The sequence below is a fragment of the Sorex araneus genome, chromosome 4, assembly GCF_027595985.1.
Source record: "Sorex araneus isolate mSorAra2 chromosome 4, mSorAra2.pri, whole genome shotgun sequence".
Classification (NCBI taxonomy): domain Eukaryota; kingdom Metazoa; phylum Chordata; class Mammalia; order Eulipotyphla; family Soricidae; genus Sorex; species Sorex araneus.
This window is the reverse complement of record NC_073305.1, coordinates 221,943,539-221,966,645: the sequence shown is the minus strand read 5'-3', so window position 1 is coordinate 221,966,645 and position 23,107 is coordinate 221,943,539. Positions and strand designations below refer to the sequence as shown.

Genomic DNA, 23,107 nt, shown 5'->3' with positions numbered 1-23,107 from the left:
GCTCAGGGCGGGGAGAGGGAGAGAGGCTGTGTGAACTCGGGGCAGGGGAGAGGCTGTGTGAGTGAGATGGAGGGCGTGGGGGGTTCCATCCCCCAAGACCAGGACACCAGCCACCCTCCCGCTGCTCCAGCCCTGTCCCCAACAAGTGAGCCAGGCAGCTCAGTTTTCTGCTGTTTATTCAAGCCCACAGCTGTGCCCGGGACAGCGGGCACGGCGCTTTCTCGGAGCGCCAGGCGTGGAGCTGGCAGGGCCCGCGCACCCCGAGGCCCCCGGCCTGTGTGCTCTCCCCTCCCTCATCACAGTAGCTGCTTTCAGGTGTTCTTGGTTTGTTTTTTGTTTTTTAAGAAACATCAGAGTTGCTCCCAACACACGTGGGTCAGCAAACAACAGAGGCCAGGCAGCGCGGGCGGGCGGGCGGGCAGGACCACACGACACAGCCTGGACGCGAGCGGAAGCTCCTGGGGAACTTGAGGGCAGGCGGGCAATGGGTGCAGGGCCAGGGCAGGCCCTGGGAGCAAGGGGTGTGTGCCAGCACTGCCCAGCGCTGGGGTGCAGCCCTCGGCACCCTGCCAGGAGAGCGCCACCCCCCCGCCCCCACTGCCTCCCAGCTTGGGGACTGCAGCCCATGGGGTCAAGGCACGTCCCTTGAGCTCCAGATGCACGACACCAGGAGGGAACAAGGGGCCGAGGCAGACACAGGACATGCCAGGGGCAGGTCGCTCCCGTGGGGGGGTGGGGCACATGTGGACAGCAGGCAGCTTGGGCCTCCCGGGCTGGTCCCAGCTGGACTCCAGCGCCCTTCCCGTTGGTAAATGGTTTTCTATAGAGTCAATAATATTTTTTTCTTTCTTTAAATATATATTTGTTAAAGTTATACCTTTTGTTTCTCTGGGGAAATCTGCCTCAGCTGATTCCCAATAAATTAATACTCTTGATAGCTTATATTCTGGAGGGTACATGGGGTGGGGGGCCCTGGCCCCCGGCCCCTTGTGCTGCATTGGAGCGGCTGGCAGCGGTCCCCACCGGGCAGTTCTGTGCTGGGCATAGGCCTGTGCTCTGCCGCAGAGGGGGGCGGCGGCTGTGCCCCTGGCGCTGCCTCGGGCGGGCAGCAGCTGTCGCACAGGGACGTTCTGGACATTCCGCACGCGGCGGTGCCTGGCCGTCCCGCGAGTTGTGCTTGTGCCGGCGGGACCCCACGCGCCTGCCCAGCCGCCCGCGCCCGGCCCGGGTGCCCGTCCTGAGGTAAGGGGCAGCGGGCGGGGGCGCCGCTCACTCCAGCATGGCGTCCAGCTGGTCGGCCAGGTCGTCGAACATGCTGCCGATGTCGTCCAGGATGCTGCTCGTGCTCTTCTCCTCGGGGGCTGCGGGGCTGCAGGGGCGGCGCGTGAGCGGCCGGGCTGCCAGGGACCCCCGCCCCGCCTCAGGTGCTCGCCTGCACCCGGACCCCCGCCCCCTCTCCCCCCCCCCACGCCCCGAGTGCTCACCTGCACCCGGACCCCCGTACCCTCTCCGAGTGCTCACCTGCACCCGGACCCTCCGCCCCCTCCCCCCCCCCGCGAGTGCTCGCCTGCACCCGGACCCCCGCCCCGAGTGCTCCTCTGCACCCGGACCCCCGCGAGTGCTCGCCTGCACCCGCCCCCCCTGCCCCCGCCCCCGCCCCGAGTGCTCCTCTGCACCCGGACCCCCCAACCCCCGCGAGTGCTCGCCTGCACCCGGACCCCCCACCCGAGTGCTCGCTGCTCAGGGCACCCCCGCCCCCGCCCCGAGTGCCCGGCCGCCCCGGGACCCGCCCGCGGCACCTACCGCGCGCCCTGCGCGTCCTCCTGCCGGATCTTGGCCTCCACGGCCTGCAGCGCCGCCGCCAGGCACGCGCTCGTCTCCTCCAGCTTCTGGCGCGCGCTGTCCCCGGGCGAGGCGCCGTCGGCGGCGGCGGGGGGCGCGGCGGCGGCGGCGGCGCGCGGCGGCTTGGCGGGCACGTGCAGCGCGGGCGCGCCCGGGGACTGGGGCTTGGCGGGGCTGGCGCTCCCCGAGGGCGGGGTGCTGGCCGCCTTGGCGAGCGCGGCGGGCGGCTGGCGGGCCGGCGAGGGCGCGGGCGACGGGCTGGCGCTGCCCGGCGGTAGCCCCGCGGGGGCCTTGGCCGGCTTGGGCGCGGTGGGCGGCGGCGGCGGCTTGGGCGACACGGGCGGCGGCGTGCCGTGGGCGCGCTTCACCTCTGCGAGGAGGGCGAGGCTGGCACCTGGGCCGGAGGCGGGCACCGGGCGCGGGAGACCCGGCTGCCGCCAGGGGGCGCGCGTCCCCACGCAAACCCGCCCCGGGCGCCTGGGAGCCGGGGGTCGTCGCCCTCGCCTCCGCCCGCGAGGCGGGGGTTGGGGTGGGGGGGCCTATGGCAGCCGCTGACCCTTCCCGGAGGCCCCTCCCCCGCGGACACAGTCCTCCCTGGCGTCCCGCGCCGGGCCAGGAGGCCAAGTGACGGGCTTTGGGGCTGAGCCTTGCCCCTGCCCCCTCAATCCCCTCTGACCACTAGAGCGGAGATTCGCGAGCACCCACCTGGGCTGCCCGGGCCGGGCAGTGGCACCTTCTTGGAGGCAGGTGCGGGCGAACCCTGGCCTTTGGGCACCTGGTGAGCCAAGACGGGCTTGGGAGAGACGGGCGGCTTGGCAGGCTTCCGGCCGTCGCCCTCGGGCGGGGGCAGCGGGGGCAGCGGCAGCAGGTCGGCAGGAGGGGGCTCCGCGGGCGGCGGCGGCGGGGGCAGGTCTGGGGGTGCCGCCTGCTCGGAGCCCAGCCTGCGGCGCAGGGTGCCCGCGCCGTCCTGGTACACGGACAGCGGCGGGGGCGGCTCTGGGCCCGCCTCGCGCTCCTTGGCCTTGGGCCTGCGTTTGACCGTGTCAGACTCGGTCAGGATGAACTTGACGTTCTCCTGCTGGCTCTGCTTGGCCCGGATGCGCCTCTTGAGGGTGGCACTGGCCTCCACCCTGGCCAAGGGTGGGCCCTCGCCGCCTGCCTCACCCTTGGCGGGACCGCGAGACCGCTGCCGACTGGCACCATCCTCCCCAAAGTGCCCATGATCGGTGGGGGCAGCCGGCTCCCCGGGGCCCCGGCGGGCAGTAGCAAGGAGTCCGGTGACCGGCCCGCTGAGCGTGCGGCGCCGGCTGACCACCTCGCCGTCTGGCCCAATGGCCTCCTTGTGCTTCACTGAGGCCAGTACAGTGGCCACACGACCCGGGTCCGGGCTGGCCGGCCGCGGCGTCGGATGGCCTTCTGGTGGCCGTCGGGCCGCACGGACCCCACCCCCGATGGAGGAGAGCTCCAGCATGGCCGCGATGCTCTTCACACTGCCCGCGCTGCCTGTGTCCACGCTGCCCGCCAGGTCGCTAGCCCTCCGGCGCTGTGCCCGCACCCCCAGCTGGCCATCGTCTGGCCCAGCCACCTCGGCCTCCGCATCCGGCGCCGGTTCATCGGACAGGTCTGCGCTGACCATGGCCGAGCTAGAGCGCTTGGGTGGGGGTGGTGGGGGTCCCTTCTTCCGGGGCCGCACCGCAAAGGACTGGCTCCGGTTGACGTTCTTGTCGGCAGCCGCGGGTGCCCGCACGGAGTGGCTGCGGCCCACGCGCCGCTGGACAGTGGCGTAGGGCCCGGCGGCGGCGGGCACAAGCAGCTCGTCCCGCTCGGGCTCGCTGTCAGACGCCGCGTAGCGGTTCAGGCTGTGCGCGCGCTTCTTGGGCCGCCCCGGTTCCGCGTCGGTGTCTGGGGGCAGGCACAGCGTGGGCACGGGCGCGGGCGGCGGCACGGGCGAGGGCGGCCCCGCCTCGCCCTCCACGGGCTGAGGCAGCACGTAGGCGAAGCCCCGGTGCGTGGGTGACTGCGGCAGCGAGCGGGGAGACATGGGCCGCTCAGAGGGGGGCAGCAGCTGGGGGGTGGGCTTCACCTTCGCAGTAGCTGGCGCCGGAGTGTGAGCGGCCCCCAGGGCCTGGGGGGAGCCCGGCCGCCCTTTCGTGGGTGTCTGGGGGGGCGTAAAGTGGCTGGCAGCGGGCGGCAGGACCTGCCGTGGCTTGCCAGGCACCGGGGGCACGCTGGCCCGCTTCATGCTGTGGCCGTGGCGGCCGGGCCGGGCCTCCTTGGGTGGGGTGCTGGGGGCCGGCACCTCATCCAACAGGTACTCTTGGCTCCGGGACAGGGGGCTGCCAGGCCCTGGCGGCCCGTCGCCCAGCAGCTCCTGGGAGCTGCTCATATGCCGTGCCCGCCCCCCCAAGCTGGGCTCCGGGCGCCCCGCAGCCCTGGGGGTCGGCGGCAGGTGGTTGGGGGCGGCAGCCGCCGCGCCCTCAGCAGGGCCGGTTAGGGCCGCCTGCAGCTCGCCGCTGAGTTCGCTGTCCTGAAAGGTGGTCATCTTCGGAGACTGGCAGTCCCCGGCAGCGGGCTCAGGCGGCGGCGGCGACTCAATCGCCATCACCTCGAGGGACTGGGGTGCCTTCCGGCGCAGGGGCCCCCCCTCGTACTTGGCGTACTCTGCCTTCTGCAGCTCTGCGAGCTTCCGCACTGCCAGCATCAGCTTCTTCTGGTGTCCTGTGGGGGACGCATCAGGAGGAAAGTCGGTCTGGCCAGCGGGAGTTGGCGGGGCGTGGCCGGCATTGGGGAAGGGGCGCTGCGCGGGTGGGGCCAAGCACAGGGCGTGACAGGCACTGGGGGCGTGGCCAGGGCCGACAGTGGGGCGGGGCCAGGAGTGGGGCGGGGTCAGCCGCGGGGCGGGGCCAGGCGGGGGCGGGACCAGAAGTGGCCTCACCCAGCTTGGTGATGCCGATTTCCTGCAGGTCTTCCCAGGTGATGTCCGTGATGAAATCGATGTTCTCATAGCCGTTCTCCACCAGCACCTTGTAGTACTGGGCCAGGCCGATCATCGACAGCCACACGGCCAGGTTAGCCTGGGGCAGGAACATGGAGGGCAGCCCCAGCTGGCAGCCACAGCCTGCCCTCCACAGGGGCACCGGCCAGCCCGGCACAGACACACAGAAGGACGAATGGACGGGTGGGCAGTCAGCTTAGGAGACAGCGCAGCCTTGGCAGGAGCCTGAGGCCAACACACACATGTACCAACACACGTTCCACACTCACAGCTACTCTACTCTCAGGATCCCACTGATGGGAAGGATGACCATGCCACCTTCCCCATCCCAGCACCCCTGGGGACAGTGCCCACAGGGACACAGCCATCACATCATGGACGCAGACACACGGTGCTGCCAGCCAGACACGTGACAGGCACAGCCGCACCACAGCCAAGCACGGGCACTGCCACCCCTCCATGGCACACTCACGCTGCAGACTGTTTCCCGCGTCAGCAGGCACCTCACACATGCATGCAGGCAGTTGCCACACAGACCTCACACACATGTGGCCCTCCCACACATGCCTCGCACGCACGCAGGCAGCCTGTGTCTGCACCGCTCGGGTCCACTCTCCCAGCTGCACATCACATGCACGGCCCCACAGGACATACTCGGTCCCATAGGGCCAGCCCAGGCACGCAGGTGAAGGTGTGTGCCCCGAACTAACGGGTGCAGTGTCACACAAAGGGGTCTGCCCTCTCCTGACAACCCCGCAGCCCCCGCCCCGTCCCGGAGGCCAGTCCCGGTGCCCGGTTGGACAGTCTGTCCAGGTAGCTTGCTGAGCCAGGCGGCAGGCGCGGAGGACAGCCTGTGTGCCCGCCTGCCGGCCGGCTGCAAACAGCCCCCAGGGTGCAGGGGGCCTTACGGGTTTGTGCTCAGGCAGCCAGTCGGGCACGCTGAGGCTGCCGATCTCGGCCGTGATCTTCTTCCGGTGACCCGGTTTGGTGACCCCAATGGCGGTGAGGTCCTAAGCGGAGAGGCCGGTCAACAGGCAGCTGGGGCCAGGCTCCGGCCACAGCAGGTGTTGGGCCTGCGGTGCGCTCACCTCAGGGGTCATGCGGCTGATGGTGGGCAGGTCGTAGCCCGCACCCACGAAGTTGGGGGCATAAAGCTGCAGCTGGAAGGTGGCGAGCCACTGGCTGACGGCCTCGGCGCTCTGGAAGACACAAGGCACCGGCTGCAGGCTCGCCGCCCCGAGCCCCTGCACGTAGTGCCGCCTCCTGCTCGCCTCGCCGTCCGCGGTCCTGTCCTCCACGCTCCACGTCCCGCCGCCGCCGCCGCCGCCACCGCCGCCAGCACCATCCGCCCTGCATCCTCGGCCCTTGTCTCTCCACCGTGAGGGTCCAGCTTGCTCTGGTGGCAGGCCTCCCTGACTGTGCCCCCTGCCTGCTCCGGGGGCGCCCTGGGAGGGGCGAAGCCCTGGCTCCCCGCAGGGGGCCTTCCCAGAGCTGTGCACTCCGCCAGCGCTCGCCCCACTGGCATGCTCGCACGCAGGAATGCACGCATGGACACCCACCCCACACGCACGCACTCACGCACGGATGCTCACCCTGCATGCATGCACACACGCATGCACAGACACCCACCCTGCACGCACACACAGCTCTGCTCCATCCACACAGTCCTTCCACTGGCCGTGCCCGCACACACGCAACACACTACGACCACCACCGCAGGCCCGTGACACGCTTCCTCCAGGACATGCACAGCCAACAGTGTAGACAACGCCTACACACGCACAACCTGCACACGCCACACGGACCGACACGCACGGACAGAGGACGGGGTCTGGCAGGCCGCGGCCCCAGCTGCGCTGTCCATCCCGCAGCCAGCCCGGGCCTGTACCTTGCCCTCTGACGCAGGCTCCAGCTTCTTGGGTGACTGTTCTGCATAGACCTGCCCAGCACGGGCCCCCGAAGGCTGTGATCGGGCGGCACCTGGGGGGCCGAGGGCACAGATGGGTGGGTGGAGGGGCACCCCCACCCCCACACACCAGTGACTGCAGCTTCCCTCTTACCTGCGGAACCCTCCGGGGGCTTGACAGGGCTGTCCCCGGGACTGGACTCCGAGACGGACTTCTGGGAGAGCACAGTGGCCAGGAGCTGTGACCATAAGGACTGGCTGGCAGTGCGCTCCTGGCCTTGGCCCACTTGCCGCCCCCGCCAAGTCCCCCTAGGCCACCTACCTTGACCCCTTCAGCACCCGCGTGCAGGGCGTGGCCCCCGGTGCTCCGGCCCCCGGCCCCGCCACTCAGGCTGCCACTTCGGTCCCCGCCTGCCGGCGTGAGGGGGCAACATCGGGGAGCTGGCCAGGAGCTGCCGTGGGGAGGCACAGCTGCCCCCACCCCCGGGACGCCCCACCTACCTGCAAAAGGTTTCCTCAGCACCCAGATCTCCTCTGGAGGTGCAGAGGGCCCCGACGAGCTGCCTCCCTGGGGTGGACTGGGCTCAGCCCCTGCTCGGGAACCTGTGTGCCCAGCAGCCTCCCTGAGTCTCAGCCCATCGGGGCGGCCGAGGGACCCACACAGCTCTGGAGAGCACCTTGCTGCCCCAGGGAGATGCCCCACCCCCCACCTCCAAATGGTCGGTGCAGCAAGAGTGGGTACTTTCAAGGTGCCTCAGATCCCCATGCCCCAGTTCAGAGGCTCCTTGGGGCTGTCCAGTGCCCGATGCCCCAGTCTAATGTGCCCCTGGGCTCCCTTCTTGTGCACAGCACTTCCCCTGCCCTGGACATTTGCACGCTTGGTTCCCCCCTACTTCCCAGGTCCTTCCCCGAATCCCCTGTCCAAAAGGGAAAGAGGGTCCCCATGCACATCCTCTGCCACCAGCAGCAGTGACTGCACCCCACCCCCTCCACCCCCAACCGTGGGAAGGCAGGAACAAGGACCTTGGGACAGAAGCTGAATTCAAGATGTGGGGCGGTTTGGAACCTTCCAAGTGAGGGCTGCGGCCGTCCCCCCCGACCCCCACCCGCCCCATGGGACCTGAAAGTCTGGCGGGGTCCTTGCCTGCTCGCTTCAGCAGAGCCTCGCCCAGGGAGGCTGGGAAGTAGCCCACGCGGTCGTTGCCCGTCCTGTTATCATGGATACAGCCCTTCCACCGCCCGTCCGGGTGTTGCTCTAGGACCTGCCAGGGAGGGCAAGAGTGTGCTGAGAACGATGCCTCCCTGCCCAGCTCCCCCCACCCCTGGGAGGCTGTGCACCCCGGGGCACACTTACTGTGATGATATCCCCCGCCTTCACATTGAGGCTGGTCAGGTCGTAGTTGTTGCAATAATCCTTGGTCGCCCGCACCTGCAGAGCCGCCGAGGCCTCTGGGGACACACAGGAAGAACCCCAGTCACCTAGTGTGGCCCACTCGGCCCGGCCCGCCGGGTCCCGCAGGCCCACCGCACCTCTCAGCAGCTGCTTTATCTCCTTGCTGGCCTGCGAGGCAGTGAACTGGTGCACGATGTCCAACGCTGTCTGGCTGTAGGTGTTCCTCACGTGGGCGTTGATGCCATTCTGCAGAGCAGAGGGCGCAAGGCTGTCAGGACCACCCACCCACGCCCACCACACATTCCCGTTGGCTCCGCCCACCCACGCCCCCCTTTCGTTGACTCCGCCCACCCACAGGCCCTGCCCTGCCGGCCCTGCCCACCGCTCCCGCCGGCCCGCCCACCTGCCCCGCCCTCCCTGCCAGACCCGCCCACTGCTCCCGTCGATCCGCCCATCTGCCCCGCCGGCCCCGCCCACCGCTCCCGTCGACCCGCCCACCTTCCCCGCCAGACCCGCCCACCGCTCCCGCCGGCCCACCCACCTGCCCCGCTGGCCCGCCCACCTGCCCCGCCCTACCCGCCGGCCCGCCCGCCCGCTCACCTCCAGCAGCAGGCGCACCACCTCTGTCTTGCCGCACAGCGCTGCCTCGTGCAGCGCTGTGCCGGCCTTGGTCTGGCGGTTGATGTCGATGCCAGCTTGGAGGAGGAGTCTGCAGGGGGGCGGCGGCAGGGCCTTCCAGCCAGAGCCCTACGTCCCCGCTGGCCCCAGCCAGGCCCATGCCCTGGGTGGAAGCCGCAGGGCCCTCCTCGCCTCCCTGCCCCGGGGTCTGACGGCGCTTGGCAGCGCAGGGACAGGTCATCCTCTGGTCTCACCCAGGAGCGGACACCGCTGTGCCGCGCAAGTTCCAGATGGGGAAACTGAGGCTTGGAGGTGGTCCATTTCTCCACAGGGTCACCCCGCCAAGTCGCAGGGCCCCTGCAGCGCCCCCTCGGTGGTCAGGGCCCCCAGAAGTCTGACCACCTCCCAGCCACCTCCCTGAGGCTGCCGGCCCCACCCTGACTGGGCCCGCCCGCGCGCACCTGATAATGTCTATGTGGCCGTTCTTGGCCGCCAGGTGCAGGGGGCTGGTGCCGTTGGGGTCCGTGGTGTCCCCCGGCCGTGGCTCGAGCAAGGCTGCGCACATGTTGCTGCTCAGGAGTAGCTGCACCACCTGGGGGAGGGGCAAGGCTCGAGGGCGTCCTGGGGGAGGCAGAGCGGCCAGCCCAGCCCTTCCCACAGGAGAGACTTACCCCGACGCGGCCGAACTCACAGGCCAGGTCGAGCGGCGTCTTGCCCGAGTTGTCCACCATGCAGGGGTTGGACTGATGCTGCAGCAGCATCTCAGACTGTGGGCAGGGGAGCCGGGGCGCCAGGGTCAGCAGGTACAGGGCCAACGCCCGCCCAGCCACCCCTGCGTGCCTGTCCTCACCACGTCGTAGTGCCCGTGCTGGGCCGCCAGGTGCAGGGGGATGTGGCCCTCATCTGAGGGGACGTTCACGGCTGAGCCCGCCTTCAGCACCAGCTTCATGGGCTCCTTCCGGCCCTGCCAGGCCGCGTAGTGCAGGGGCCGCATGCCTGAAAGGAGGGGGGTCAGGAGCCAGCCCTGGTGGGGACCTCGCCTGCTCCAGGGAGCCCAGAGACGCCCAGAACCTCACGGGAGGGGGTCCGCTCTGCTGCCCTTCCCCCGGCTGGGCCCTGCGGCCTTGCCTTTATTGTCCTTGATGTCCACGGCGGCCTGGGCCTCCAGCAGCAGGGCAATCAGCTCCGTGTTGCCATTCAGGGCGGCGTGGTGGAGAGCAGAGAAACTGCAGGAGAACCAGCAGGGGAGGGGAGGGCCGGGCCTCCCCAGAGCCGGGGTCCGCCACAGCTGGGCCTCCCCCTGCGCTGACTTACCCGTCTGGGTCCTGGAAGTTGACGTTGATCTTCTTGGTGGAGCCCAGGAGCTCTGGGGGGAGGGAAGGAGTCGGGGTGAGGGGACCCAGACTACATGACTGCTCCCTGTGACCCCGCAGCCCCCGCGCCCCTCCCGTCTGGAGGGTCTCTGTGCCTTTGGGGTCACAGGCCGGCTCCCCCAGCCTGTCCCCGCTGGGCTGAGTCCAGGCCACACACTGACACGTGCAGGACCGCTCCCTAGACACAGCCCGGCACCTGCCCTGGGAGGAGCGAGCCAGCCAGTCTGAGGACACCCCAGATGGGCCGGGGTGGCCTGGGCAGCTGGAACACCCGGAAACGGGGACCTCTGCAAGGCAGAAGCTGCGTTTCCGGGTGCAGCCCCGCCCCCTAGCCCAGCAAGTACCACACATGAAGTGGGTCCTTCTTCGGGGTCGCCTGGACAGGGCCACTGCATGTGTCCAGCTCGGCCTGAGGTCAAGTGACCCACCCTCCCTTTGGGACCGCCAGCAGCTGTCTGCCAGTGGAGAGAGCCTGCCGACCCTCTCCTTGTGGGCACCGGGCCAGGCAGACTTGGCCAAGCCCCTGCCAGCCTGGGCCTGGTTATATAACCCGTTTGTGGGTCAGCCGCTCCGTGAGGGAGGGGCTGCAGGACAGAGCCCCTTTGTGCAGGCCCAGGACCTGGGTGGGGGCAGGGGCTGGAGGGCGGCCCCAGGAGGGTGTCAAGACCTGCAGGGGTTGGTGCAGGGTGCAGCCCCCGGGCGGCGGGCTGGGGTGGCAGTGGGGGGAAACACCAGGGTCCCACACAAGCCACGAGGCCTGCGGGGTCTGACGAGCAGAATTCAAACCCTCCTGGGGCCCCTTGGCGGTCTGAGGCCTCAGCCTTACTCCAGGAGAACAAGGGGCGGGTGGCTCGCCGGGAAGCGGAGCATCACGGGGACTGGTGGTTACTAACATTAGCTGACAGGAGCCCCGCCCCCACCCTCTGCAGCAGGGGGCTTCCCTGCACCCAGTGAGGCTGCTCTCCGCCCCCCACACGGGCTCAGGGTGCCCATCCTCTGCTGCCACTGGTGCCCTCAGATGCCCTGGCCCTTCCCTTTTCTCAGACCAGTATCCGTGCCGGGGCCTCTGAGCACACCACCCCCCGCCCCTCAGACCCCCCTGCTTTCTCACAAGCTAGAGCGGGGGCACAAGCCCTGTATCACCTTCCTGCAGATCTTTTGGTGCCTGAGCCCCACCACCCCCTGCCTCAAGGCCTTTGCACACTCTGAAGGGAGTGGGGCTCTGACCCCAGTGACCCCTGTACTCTATTCCTGTTGCCTTGAGCCCAGTGTCATGTATTCAGTGAGGAACCCCCTAATATAAAAATACCCCCATACTCCATCATAGATCTGCAAGAGCTCAGAGGTCCATGAGCTGTACCCTCAGTGCACAGGAAGTGGCGTTGGCTGACTGCTCACCCCACCTTCAGGCCTCGACAGGCCTTGACACTGGTGCTGCCAGCCGGGTCCTCGGTGCTTGCACCCAGCACCCCACATTCTCACTCACTGAAATCTCCTGGCCACAACTGTGTGCTGGCAGGGCCCAGGGAGGGCCCAGTCTCTGTGGCTCTTCTCCCCAAGGCCCCCCTGCCCGGAGGGGAGCAGGCACAAGTGGGAGGGCCTCCACAAAGGGGACACCCTGCAAATGGCCCCCAGAAAACTGCTCCAGGCAGAAAGCCTCAGGGGGCCAGCGCGTGCCCCTTGGGAAGCTTCCGGAACAGCAGCTGGGCTATGAGGCAGGTGTCCTGGATAGGAGTGTACGGGAGGGGCTGCAGGGAGGAGAGGGGCAAGTGGGGCCTCAGGGAGCCCCCCCACCCGACCCCTCTTTTCCCCCATGGGAGAAACAGTCCACGTCCTGTTCTCACGCCGTCACTTGGCCCATCTCAGTCACTGTCCACTCAGCGGCTAGAGCCCCGGAGGACCCTCCTCTCCTGATGCCCTGGCAACCATTCTCAGGCCACCCCCACACCACACTGTCCCTGCCCCTCCAGCAGCCAGGCCACCCCCAGCGCCCCAGGCAAGTGGGGGCAGGAGTCTGTGGGGAGTCGGGGTGGGGGTCGGGCTAGAAGGCAGGCAGCTTCCCCAGAGCACTCTTCTCCCTCAAGGGCAGCCGCTGTAGGGGTGGGCGGGGCGGGGTGGGTGCTGGCAGAGGCTGGGGTGGCTGTAGGGAAACCCCCCACCCAAAGGCCACCTGGACACCCCAGGAGTCTGGGGGCTTGGGGTGGGGGCAGGGTGGATGCCCCACCAGGGCCCAAACTCCAGCTGTACTTCGCTGAATCAAAATACATCTTACTCCAAAGCAGGCCAGCGTTGCCATGACAACCGAGCGAATCCATGGAGGGATTTCTCCGTCTGATTTATTGCACCCGCCCCTGTGAGTCAGCTCGAAGCCGGCGCGCCAGGCCAGGTGCTCTTCCCGCCCAGACGGCGACCCTCCGGGCGCAGCGCAGACCAGGTGGGGACCAGAGTACCGGGAAAGGTCCCCGACCCCTGCGAGCGCCGGCCGGGAAGGGGAGGAGCCCCGCGACCTGCGGCCCCACTGTCCGGGCCAGCGCATCTGGGGACCGGGTCACTGCACTTCCCAAGAGCGCGGTGGGTCCCCAGACCCCGCGGGTGGCCGTGCCTGCGCACGGGAGCTCGGCCACTAGGGGGCGCCTCGCCTCCCTGCATCCCGCGTCCCGCCACCTGCTTCCCGGGCGCTGCCCAGGCCGCCTCTGCCTAGAAGCCCTCCATTTCGGGCATCCCTCCCCTGCAGCGCGGCCCAAGCTGGCCCGGACGGCATGCGGGTCCAACGACGGGCCGCAAGGCAGCCGGGGCCCGCGAGCATCCTCGCCTCCGGGCGCAGGGGCGCTGCGGGCCGGCCGCAGGGGAAGCCTGGGGACCTAGTCCACGCTCACAGCCCCCTCCCACCCACCCCGGACGAAGGGGAGCGGCGGGGAGGCGGCGCCCAGACCCCGCGGGCCGCCGAGCTGAGCCGGCCCGCGCGCACAGGTGCCCCGGCACGGCCGCAGCGCGCAGCCGCACTCGGCCGTCCGCACGCCCATCCATCCATCTCGGTGCCCCACGGGGAGGCTCCGGGCAGAGGGGGCCGCGTGCGGGACCCGGGCGCGCGCGCCGCCCACCGCCCAGCACCCGCCGGCTCGGGCGCCCAGGCCCCCGACCCTCCGGAGAGCTGACAGCGGGGGTCCCTGGCCGCTGGCCGCCCGGGCCCGCAACCCTGCGCGCCCCCAGCCCCCGGCCGCACCTGCCGGGGGCTCCGCCCGCCCGGACCGGCGACCTTGGGCCTGGGCTGGCACGGCAGTAAAGGGCCCGGGCCGGCCACGCCTGGGCAGCCACACCCCCAGCGTGGTCCTGCCCCCCCTTCCCAGCGGAGCGGCTATAAACACGGCGCGGGGAGGGTGGCGGACGGAGCTGTCAGCCGGGGGTCGCCGCTGGCCGCCCGCCTGGCCCGGGCGCGGCGGTCGCGGGCGGCGGGGGCGGGGGTGCGGCGGCCTCGCCCTTCAAAGGCCCCGGCCCGGACTTCCCGCGGGCAGCCCGCCGCAGCGGGGGGGTGGCACGGAGGGATGCGGGCGCCGGGGGCTGGGGGCGCCCGGCCGGCCGTGCCCGCAGCACGGGCAGCGGGGGCGCGGGCGGCGGGTCCGGGCGCCGCTGGCCCCGCCCCGCCCCCGGGGACCCGCCCGCCTCCCCCTCCCCGCCCGGCGCCGGCAGGGGTGCGGGGCCGGGCGCGGGAGCTGCCCCGGGGCGCGCCGCGGCCCCCGCCGCCCCCCGCCGCCCCGCACTCACTGGCCTTCCCGGGCCGCGGCCTCTGCAGCAGCCGCTGCGCGGTGCCCACGTCCTCCGCCTTCACCGCCTGCACCAGCTCCTGCTCCTTCCCCATGGCGCGGCGATGCGGCTGCGCCCGAGCGCCCGGTGCGCGCGGTCAGCGGCGGCGGCCCCGCGGCCCCGGCCGCATCCTCCGCGCCCGCCGCCCCGCGCGGTGCTCGGGCTCGGCTCGGCTCGGGCGCCCGGCGCCGAGGGGGCGGGGAGCGCGTCACGGGCGGGGGGCGGCCCGGGGGCGGGGGCGCGGCACCTGGCGCCGCCTCCCGGACGCCTGGGTCCCCTCCGGCCGCGCTGACCTCGTCCGCCCGCGCGCGCGGCCCCGCGCCGAGACGCCCCCTCCCCACGTGCGGCCACTGCGGCCCCGCGCCTCGCGCAGGGCGGGGGACCCGCCGCGGGGGCCGGAGCCGGACCCCGACGTCCGCGCGGGGCCGAGCCCGGGAGAGGCTTCCAGAGGCTGCGGGCCCGCGGGGGAGGGGCTGGCGGGCACGGGCCGGCACGAGACCCGCGCCCCGCGCCCCGAGGTCCCCCGCACGCTCGCAGGCATTTCTGGCCCGGGGTTCCGTGGGAGGTGTGAGGGCTGTGAACAGGGATCTCCCACTAATGAATTCGGTGTCGGGGAACCCGCAACCCGCGCCCCCCCACCCCCCACCTCCCTCTGCCGCCTGGCGCTCTCCCAAGGGCAGCTCTGTAGGCCGCCGGGGGCCAGCCTCGGGCTGAACCCCACCCCACCGACCCAAGGCGTCCCCCCACCTCTGCCCACCGCGTTCAGCTTCCCCATCCCCCAGTGTGAGTGAGGCGTAGCCCCAGAAAGGGCTTCAGCCCTGAACCGGCCCACTGCACCCAGGCGGGTGACACCCCACAGGCCCCAGCCAGACTGGATAGTCCTGCCCGACACACTGCCCTCTGCCCCTTTGCCCCCCACCCCCCATCCCAAGCCAGCCTCACTTAGAGGGGGAGAGGGGGCCAGGGGAGGGTTTTCCCACTGCAGGGGGCGCAGACCAGCACCTCCTGGAGGGTCACAGGATGGCCAACCCCTCTGTGGCCCTGACCAGCCAGCAGGCCTGGGAGGAAAGTTGCAGGGTGCCCCTGGGTCTCTTGGAGGTTTCCGCAGACACCACTCCTGCTGGGGGGGGGCTGACTCCGCCCAGAGTGGGACCCAGGTTCACACCAGCTGCTCGACAGTCAAGCTTGGACTTGCTCATTGGGACCCAGTTGACAGGTGGGGACACTGAGGCTCAGTGCGGTGAAAGGACACCCTGAGGTCCCAGAGTTCCAGGTCTGAGCCGGAGCCCAGGGTCTGTGCTGGCCCGGTCCCTTCTGCCTCTTGCTAAGTCCTCTAGGACTGTCACTTTCTCGTTTTTTGTTTGGGGGCCACACCCAGCTGTGCTCAGGGCTCACTCCTGTCTCTGTGCCTGGCATCGCTCCTGGTGGGGCTTTGGAGACCATGAACCTGGGCTGGCCGTGTGCAGAAGCATCCTTGGGCCTGGGGAAGCACGGCGGGTCACGTGTACGCTGCTAAATAAGGTAACGCACTACGCTACCTTCTGCCTTGCATCGTGGCTGACTCCACAGCCCGGAGCGCACAGGCCAGGCTAGAACTCTGGGGACTACGGTCTCCTGCCTGCCGCAGCTCCAGTGCACCTGCCCAGACCCCCCCCCCCACCCCCGACAGTCACCTCCAGGAGCAGGGAGCGTCCTGGGAGTGGGCTGGAGCCACCGGTCCGGGTGGGAATGGTGACCACAGGAGCGCTCTGGGCTGAGCACTGGATCCTTGACTGACCCAGTGACCTTGGGCAAGCCCCGGGTCTTGGCTGTGAGCAGAGAGGTGCTCCCGCCTGGCTGGGGCCCGCAGGCCTGCCGCTCTGGCCGTGATGAGGATGCAGAGGCTCGGGCCGCGGGCAGCCCTCCAGGAAGTCAGGCCCGGCCCCCAAGGAGGCTGCTGAGCCAGCAGAATCGTGGGGTTCGCTGGAGTCGCCAGTGGCTGTGCAGCCCCACCGCTGAGGCCTCTCCTTCTCCTCCTCTTCCTCCTCCTTAAGATTTTATGATTGAATCACTATGAGATGGATCTTTACAAAGCTGTTCGTGCAGTGTTCCAACGCCCATTCCTCCACCAGTGCATGTTCCCCAGCCAGCCTGGCCTCTGTCCTCCTGCTCTGCCTTGCCAGGCACTCCCCAGGCCTCCCAGCCCCCCAGGTGTGAAAGGGACTGACAAAAGACCCTCTCTGGGGGCTGCTGGAGCTGCGGCCTCGCTAGGGCGCTTGGCTCTGTGCAGTGTGTCACTAGGACCTCAGGCATGTGCCCTGCCCCTGTCTGCTAGGCCATGGGATCCATACAGCCCCTGGGGGGGTGCAGAAGGCAGAGGACTTAGGTCCAGTCCTCTGGGTCCCTGGCCCCTTCTCCGCAGCCCCCATGCAGAGCTGCTGTGTTGTGCAGGCCAACAGCACATCAGGATTTGGCGGCTCCTCCAAAATGAAACACAGGGTCCACAAGGCTGGCAAATCCACCCTAGAGTAATCTAGAACAGTGAGAAGATACCTCGAGGGGCCAGAAGTTGGGAAGGCGTTTGTCTCACAAGCTGGGTTCAGTCCTGACACAGCATATGGTCCCCCCAGGATTGGTCTCTGAGCACAGAGCCAGGAGTAAGCAACCATGGGTGTGGCCCCAAAACCAACAAAATGAAAGGGGAGCCGGAATGATAGCACAGCAGGGAGGGCACTTGCCTTGTATGCGGCAGACCCAGGGTTCGATCCCCGGCATCCCATATGGTCCCCTGAGCCTGCCAGGAGTGATCCCTGAACACAGAAGCAGGAGTAAGACCTGAGCATCGCAATGTGGCCCCAAAAGAAATAAAAAAGGGAAAGATATATAGTTGGGGGGCACAGCCAACAGTGCTCAGGGCTTACTCCTGGTCCTGTGCTCAGGGATCATTCCTAGTGGTGCTAATGGTGCTAAGGATGCCATATGGGATGCTAAGATTGAACCTGCATTGGCTATTGCAAGGCAAGCACTCTACCCATTATGCTATCACTCTGACCCCAAGGAAAGATTTGTTTTTGTTTGGGGGCCACACCTAGCAGTGCTCAGGGTTTATACCTGGCTTTATGCTCAGGGATCCCTCCTGCCAAGGCTCAGGGAGCTGTATAGAGTGACCGGGAATGAACCTGAGTTGGCTGAGTGCAAGGCAAATGCCCTTCCTGCTATAATATGACTCCCAAAAGTTTGTTTTGGGGGTCATAGCTGGTGACACTCAGGGCTGCTTACTCCTGGATCTGCACTCAGGAATCATTCCTGATGGTGCTTAGTGAACCATATGGGATGCTAGGGATCAAACCCAGGTCAGCTATATCAAAGCAAATGCCCTATTTGCTGCACTATTTCTCCTGCCCAGGGATTTTTTTCCCTTTTTGGGTCACACCCGGCATTGCACAGGGGTTACTCCTGGCTTTACACTCAGGAATGACTCCTGGCGGTGCTCGGGGGACCATATGGGATGCTGGGAGTCGAACCTGGGTCGACCGCATGCAAGGCAAACGCCCTCCCTGCTGTGCTATCGGTCCAACCCCTCTCCTGCCCAGGGAAAAGATTTTTTTTCCTTTGGGTCACACTGAGCAATGCTCAGGGGTTACTCCTGGCTCAGTACTCAGAAATTACTCCTGGAGATGCATGGGGTAGGATATGGGATGCCGGGGGTAGGATATGGGATGCTCAGGTAATTGCCCGCCCTGCTGTACTATCTCTCCAGCCCCGGAAAAGACGCTCATGTATGGGCAGGAGGCCACAGCAGCAGTAGAGTAACTAACTGCCCGCAGAGTCGGCTCACCAGAGTCTATCCAGCCCAGAATAATTCTCGTTCATAAATGGAGCACCCTCATGCTGCCGCCTGTGACTTCAGAGGACCACAGGCCGTGGGATTCCACATCTACGAACAATCCTGAGCTAAATAGCATTGGCAGGCGCCAATATAGGCAGCCAAATAGGCAGGCGCCTCCCAGGACTGGGCTAACTAAGGTGCAAACTTTGTATGCAGAAGTTTCAGTTCTGATCCCCAGCAAATGGTCCCCAAGCACTGCAGGAGCAACCCCTCGCCCCAGCACTCAGCTGGAATAGCCCAAGTGTGACCCCCAAATCAGAGAGAAACGAGAAACAGACTCTCCTTCTGGTTGGCCAGAGCAGGGGGCCTTGGAGAGCGACAGGGCAAAGCTCCAGGTGAGATGCGGGGCCTTGCGTGGGCTATCGGGAGTCGACTCAGGGTTTCTCTCTGCTTTTTAGCTACACCTGGTTGTGCTCAGGGATTACTCCTGGTGGGGCTTGGGGGGGCGGACATGGTACTGGGATTGGAGCACCCCACCCTCTGTACTATCTGGCACCTCTTGTTACCTTTTGGGGTCTTTACTAGAAGAACTTCGAAACCCAGTAGGGTCACCCCGGACCAGTGAGACAGGCAGAGACCAGAACTGTCTCCAGAGGGCGCCAGCCCAGAGGGGAAGGAGAGAAGGAGTTTAGAGATTTGCCAGAGGCTGGTCCAGGCAGCAGTGACATTTTCACTCCCAGCAGCCCCTGATCTGGAGCCCGGGATTTAGCTGGGCCAGGAGGGCGGATGGCTCTATAAGGGAACAGTGTTTGCAGCTGAACAGCAGAAAGAAGGGAGGTGGGGAGGGTGTAGGAAGGTGCTGGGACTCAGGCCTGAGTGGATGGTGGTGCACTTGACCTGGATCAAGGGGCCAGAGGAAGGAAGGGGGTGTGGCTGTGTTTGCAGGACAAGGGGAGGGACATGGGACAGTGGATTCCAAGGACGTTTTTCCGGGTCAGGGTGGAACGCAGAGGGGACATTAGGGACACCGCTGGGAGGGTCACAGGGGCCAGGTCTAGTTGCCATTATCAGAGGGAGATGAGTGGCTTTTGTTTGTGAGTTACACGGGGATGCTCAGGGACCATCGTCGGCACATCCAGGACTTCGCGCATCCCAGGCCCGGGAGACGTCTCGGTGTAAGTAAATTCCGGGTGATGATTCAAATAAACGCCCTGTAACGTTTCTTAATTTTTTAATTTTTTTGCGCCACGCTGTTTCTGCTTCCGGGCTCCGTGCTGGGGGATCACTCCGGCCGGGGCTCGGGGCGCCGGGCTGGACCCAGGGAGGGGGCGCGGCGGCGGGACCGGACCCATCGATGACTCGGCGCTCGGCGCACTCGAGCCGCTCCCGCTCGGCTCGTCGTCCTGCCGGGGCGGCGCGCGGCCGCGTGCAAGGTACGGAGGCGGCGGCGCGGGCGCGGCGGGCGAGCGGCGGGCGGGCGCGCCGCGGAGAGCCGGGCGGACGGGCGGGACCCGGGGGGCTCGGGGGCCGCCGCAGGGCGCCCCCAGCCCCGCCGCACGCGCAGCCGCAGCGCCCGGCGGAGTCGGCCGGGCCGTCCGGCGCCCCGCGCATGCGCGGCCCGCCCCTGCGGCAGCGCGACGCGCTCGTGACCGCCCCCTGCCGGCGGCGGGCAGGGTGGCGTCCGGCCGGGCCGCGCCGGCCAGCGCGGGCCGGGCGCCCCCGAGCTGACCGGCGCCGGCGCGCTCCGTGTCCCCGCAGCCCTCCCAGCCGTGGTCCCCTTCTCGGCCAGGCTCGACCACGCTGCCGACCCGGGCACCGCGGTCCCGTGCGCCGTGCGGCGTCTGCGGCGGAGCGAGCTGCCCCTCGCCAGATGCCCTGACCCTCGGCCCCTGCGCGTGAGCTCCCTGTCCGGACCGTCGCAGCATGAACGCGTCTCCAGGCACGGTGGGCAGCGACCCGGTGATCCTGGCAACAGCGGGCTATGACCACACGGTGCGCTTCTGGCAGGCGCACAGCGGGATCTGCACGCGCACCGTGCAGCACCAGGACTCCGTATCCTGGGGGCGGGTCTGGATGGGGCGGGGGTGGTGCCCCTGCCCCAACCCCCGCGGCGCCCTCTGGCACCCTCCTGGCACCCTCCTTAACACACGCAGCAGGTGAATGCGCTGGAGATCACGCCGGACCGCAGCATGATCGCTGCTGCAGGTACGTTCACCCCGCCCCACGCCCGAGGGGCCGCCCTGCCTCCCCCAGCGCGGTGCTCAGTGCCCCCGCTGTGCCCTAGGCTACCAGCACATCCGCATGTACGACCTCAACTCCAATAACCCCAACCCCATCATCAGCTACGACGGGGTCAACAAGAACATCGCATCTGTGGGCTTCCACGAGGACGGGCGCTGGATGTACACGGGCGGGGAGGACTGCACTGCCCGCATCTGGGACCTCAGGTGGGGCGGGGCACTGGGGGCAGTTACCCAGGGCGCCCCCGGGGCTGCTGCTCCCTAAATTCCAGCGGCCCATACCCAGCGGGCTCGGGACTCCCGCCCCTTCGGGTGACCGAGGTTTCCGGCCGCGGGGGTAGTGCTCTGGAGCCCGTGTCTTTTGCCTAGGTCCCGGAACCTGCAGTGTCAGCGCATCTTCCAGGTGAACGCGCCCATTAACTGCGTGTGTCTGCACCCCAACCAGGTGAGGGGGGCGTGCCCCACTCCGGGCTCCCCGGGGCAGGGGCCGGACCTGCCTCACACCTCTCGCACGCCAGGCCGAGCTCATTGTGGGCGACCAGAGCGGTGCCATCCACATCTGGGACCTGAAGACAGACCACAACGAACAGTTGATCCCTGAGCCCGAGGTGTCCATCACGTCGGCCCACATCGACCCTGACGCCAGCTACATGGCGGCTGTCAACAGCAGCGTGAGTGGGGGCAGTGCCCTGCCCCGCGCGGCTCTCCCTCTCCTGCCAGTGTCCTGCTTCCTTCTGGCCCAGGCGCTCCTGCCTGTCCTCAGACCCCATTTGGCCCTTGCAGCCCCTTCCCCTTGCTCTGAGCGGTGGTGCATCCCCATCCCACCATCACCCCCTTCCAGGGGGGTCTCTCACTTCCGGCGCGGGAGGGGCCCTGGGGGCTGCCCTCCCTGGCCCAGGTCAGAGTGAGGCTCGCTGCCCCCAGGGGAACTGCTATGTGTGGAACCTGACGGGGGGCATTGGGGACGAGGTGACGCAGCTCATCCCAAAGACCAAGATCCCTGCACACAGCCGCTACGCCCTGCAGTGCCGCTTCAGCCCCGACTCCACGTAGGCTTGCCCGGGGACGGGGGCGGTGGCGGGGAGCCCAGGACGGGCTCAGGGTGGGAGTGACGCCTGCCGACCCCTGCCCAGCCTCCTCGCCACCTGCTCAGCGGACCAGACGTGCAAGGTCTGGAGAACATCGAACTTCTCGCTGATGACGGAGCTGAGCATCCGGAGCGGGAACCCCGGGGAGTCGTCGCGGGGCTGGATGTGGGGCTGTGCCTTCTCAGGTGACTCCCAGTACATCGTCACCGGTGAGTCCCACCCCAGCCGGCCCCTTCCTGCTCCCCTGGCCGGGGTGGGGAGCCCTGAGCCCGCCCTGAGTTACCGCCCCTTTCGCAGGCTCCTCTGACAACCTGGCCCGGCTCTGGTGTGTGGAGACGGGGGAAATCAAGAGAGAGTATGGCGGCCACCAGAAAGCCGTCGTGTGCCTGGCCTTCAACGACAGCGTGCTGGGCTAGCCTGCCCCCTGCCCGTGTGCACAGGCCACAGAGCACCTTGACTGCGGTGGGGTTTATTGGGCCACCCGGCTCAGTCCGGGAGGTAATAAAAGCACACGGAGACGCAGACGCTGTTCGGGAAGCAGATGTCGATGCAGAGATAGACCAGCCGCTGCTGCCGGGGCCCTGGGGAGGGGGTTGTGTTACCCCGCGGGCCCCCTGGCACCCGCTCCTGCCCCACGGCAGTCCCCACTCACCCTCTGCTCGCCGGGCCCAGTAAATGGGGGTGTCAGCGCACAGGTGCCGCACGGCCACCCCAGCCTGGGCAGGGTCCACGGGGCGGTTGCCCAGCACTTCCAGCAGCTCCCGGGTGTGGCGGGGGGCCTGGGCGCGGCGGGGGCCTGGGACCTACGGAGCAGGCTCAGGTGGGCGCACAGCCAGCCCTGTCCAGCTGCTCTGATCAGCTTGGCCCGGGAAGACAGAGCTGCCTGTCCCCTGAAACCGGAGCCCGCCCGCCCGCGCACAGGGGCCCTTTGTGTGGCGCCGCTCACCCCGCTCACCCCCGAGGCACGCAGCAGCTGCAGAGTCGCGCGGTCCCGCGGCTCCATGCGGCGCAGGAAGCAGGCCGGGTGCTCGGCTGGGCGGTAGCACACGCAGCCCTGGGGAGGCAGGTGGGTGAGGCAGGGCCGCCCCCCGCCCCCTGCCCCCCAGCCCACTCACACTGTGCCCATCCAGCAGCACGACCCAGCTGCGGTTGCCCCGGGCTGGGGTCCCCCTGATGGTCGCAGTGTCGTGGGTCACGTCCACCTGGGCAGTTTGGTTGGCTGGGGGCCCCTGGGGGTGCAGGGGGCTCGGGTGGGGCACCTGTAGCAGTGGCTGAGAGCGAAGCCCGAGTCAGCAGGGTGGGGGGCGCCATCAGGCACCCCAGCCCTACTGCAGGCTTGGAGCACCCACCCCCCAAACGCCCTGCTCCCCAGTACAATCTGCTTCTATGGGACTCTTTCCCCCCTCCCAACCCGCGCTGCCAGCGGCTCACCTTGGGGGGCCCGTGCTTGAAGCCAAGCAGTCCCCCGGCCACAGCCCCTGCAGCGGCCAGTGGCAGCAGTAGCAGCAGCAGCAGCAGCAGGCCATGGCCTCGGCCTGTCCAGCCCCTGGGATCGTGTTGGCTCTCCCCCTGGGGCAGTGTCTGTGGGGCCAGAGGCAGAGGCGGACTCACATCCCCGGCCCCCGAGAGGGTCCCCGGTGCTGGAAGGCAGCTCCCCCGCTCCATGCTGCAGCCAGGCCACAATGCACGATTGTCTGCACCCCTCACCAGGAGACAGCCAAGGGGGCCGCGCTGCCTCCTCCCAGCCACCTGATCCCTGGGGCGAGCACAGTGCTGTCCCCCGCGCCTGCGGGGGTGGGACTCTGCCCAGGCTCGCTCTGGGCACGGGGCCTGGGCCGCAGCAACAGCGAGGCACATTCCACGAAGGCCTTTTCGAGGGTTCCGCACCTCGGCTCCCCCAGGAGCACCCCAGGCCCCATCAGGCACCCCCGGAGTTGTACCCCACTCCCCAGCTCCAGAACAAGCCCTAGAGCAGGCCTGCTGGGCATTCCCGCCCCCTCCACGCGCTGCAGAGAGGAGACAGCCAGAACGACAGGGTCTGAA

General features: G+C 68.6%; 3 protein-coding genes across 9 annotated transcripts; 1 reads left to right on the top strand and 2 right to left on the bottom strand.

Moving 5' to 3' along the window:
• Positions 1 to 159: 159 nt before the first annotated feature.
• On the bottom strand, positions 160 to 14,105 carry CASKIN1 (CASK interacting protein 1). 5 transcript variants are annotated; one of them, XM_055135414.1, is made up of 20 exons: positions 13,890 to 14,105; positions 10,069 to 10,120; positions 9,883 to 9,980; positions 9,605 to 9,750; positions 9,426 to 9,521; positions 9,216 to 9,346; positions 8,737 to 8,845; positions 8,274 to 8,382; positions 8,098 to 8,192; positions 7,888 to 8,005; positions 7,245 to 7,346; positions 7,066 to 7,154; positions 6,898 to 6,982; positions 6,726 to 6,817; positions 5,926 to 6,036; positions 5,746 to 5,847; positions 4,778 to 4,916; positions 2,548 to 4,560; positions 1,804 to 2,212; positions 160 to 1,369 (listed from the first exon to the last, which is right to left on the bottom strand). In XM_055135414.1, the coding sequence occupies exons 1-20, from the start codon at positions 13,981 to 13,983 to the stop codon at positions 1,270 to 1,272; spliced, it is 4,290 nt and encodes a 1,429-aa protein (XP_054991389.1). In that variant the 5' UTR covers positions 13,984 to 14,105; the 3' UTR covers positions 160 to 1,269. The 5 variants fall into 5 exon arrangements, with proteins under 5 accessions (XP_054991389.1, XP_054991390.1, XP_054991391.1 ...); XM_055135415.1 differs by lacking the exon at positions 13,890 to 14,105 and adding an exon at positions 12,400 to 12,968; XM_055135416.1 differs by lacking the exon at positions 13,890 to 14,105 and adding an exon at positions 10,472 to 10,599.
• A 4,606-nt stretch (positions 14,106 to 18,711) lies between these two features.
• MLST8 (MTOR associated protein, LST8 homolog) lies at positions 18,712 to 21,588 on the top strand. 3 transcript variants are annotated; one of them, XM_055135471.1, is made up of 9 exons: positions 18,712 to 18,911; positions 19,526 to 19,788; positions 19,890 to 19,941; positions 20,021 to 20,183; positions 20,346 to 20,421; positions 20,495 to 20,647; positions 20,901 to 21,025; positions 21,110 to 21,273; positions 21,362 to 21,588. In XM_055135471.1, the coding sequence occupies exons 2-9, from the start codon at positions 19,660 to 19,662 to the stop codon at positions 21,478 to 21,480; spliced, it is 981 nt and encodes a 326-aa protein (XP_054991446.1). In that variant the 5' UTR covers positions 18,712 to 18,911; positions 19,526 to 19,659; the 3' UTR covers positions 21,481 to 21,588. The 3 variants fall into 3 exon arrangements, with proteins under 3 accessions (XP_054991446.1, XP_054991444.1, XP_054991445.1); XM_055135469.1 differs by having other exon boundaries at positions 19,495 to 19,788; XM_055135470.1 differs by lacking the exon at positions 18,712 to 18,911 and adding an exon at positions 19,027 to 19,169 and having other exon boundaries at positions 19,495 to 19,788.
• BRICD5 (BRICHOS domain containing 5) lies at positions 21,488 to 22,729 on the bottom strand. Its single transcript, XM_004604400.2, has 5 exons — positions 22,496 to 22,729; positions 22,180 to 22,335; positions 22,011 to 22,118; positions 21,717 to 21,867; positions 21,488 to 21,645 (listed from the first exon to the last, which is right to left on the bottom strand). Exons 1-5 carry the CDS (start codon positions 22,727 to 22,729, stop codon positions 21,551 to 21,553), a joined length of 744 nt encoding a protein of 247 aa, XP_004604457.2. The 3' UTR covers positions 21,488 to 21,550.
• Between the last annotated feature and the right edge of the window lie 378 nt (positions 22,730 to 23,107).

Excerpts from the sequence above, each read along its gene's own strand:
- MLST8 (XM_055135471.1), top strand. The coding sequence starts at position 19,660 with ATGAACGCGTCTCCAGGCACGGTGGGCAGCGACCCGGTGATCCTGGCA. Across the intron at positions 20,422-20,494 it reads TGTGTCTGCACCCCAACCAG|GCCGAGCTCATTGTGGGCGA; the intron begins GTGAGGGGGGCG and ends CTCGCACGCCAG. Across the intron at positions 21,026-21,109 it reads CGCTTCAGCCCCGACTCCAC|CCTCCTCGCCACCTGCTCAG; the intron begins GTAGGCTTGCCC and ends ACCCCTGCCCAG.
- BRICD5 (XM_004604400.2), bottom strand. The coding sequence starts at position 22,729 with ATGGAGCGGGGGAGCTGCCTTCCAGCACCGGGGACCCTCTCGGGGGCC. Across the intron at positions 22,336-22,495 it reads TCAAGCACGGGCCCCCCAAG|CCACTGCTACAGGTGCCCCA; the intron begins GTGAGCCGCTGG and ends CTTCGCTCTCAG. Across the intron at positions 22,119-22,179 it reads TGCTGCTGGATGGGCACAGT|GGCTGCGTGTGCTACCGCCC; the intron begins GTGAGTGGGCTG and ends CTGCCTCCCCAG.
- CASKIN1 (XM_055135414.1), bottom strand. The coding sequence starts at position 13,983 with ATGGGGAAGGAGCAGGAGCTGGTGCAGGCGGTGAAGGCGGAGGACGTG. Across the intron at positions 10,121-13,889 it reads GCCGCGGCCCGGGAAGGCCA|AGCTCCTGGGCTCCACCAAG; the intron begins GTGAGTGCGGGG and ends CCCTCCCCCCAG. Across the intron at positions 6,037-6,725 it reads AGCCTGCGTCAGAGGGCAAG|AGCGCCGAGGCCGTCAGCCA; the intron begins GTACAGGCCCGG and ends TGTGTCTTCCAG.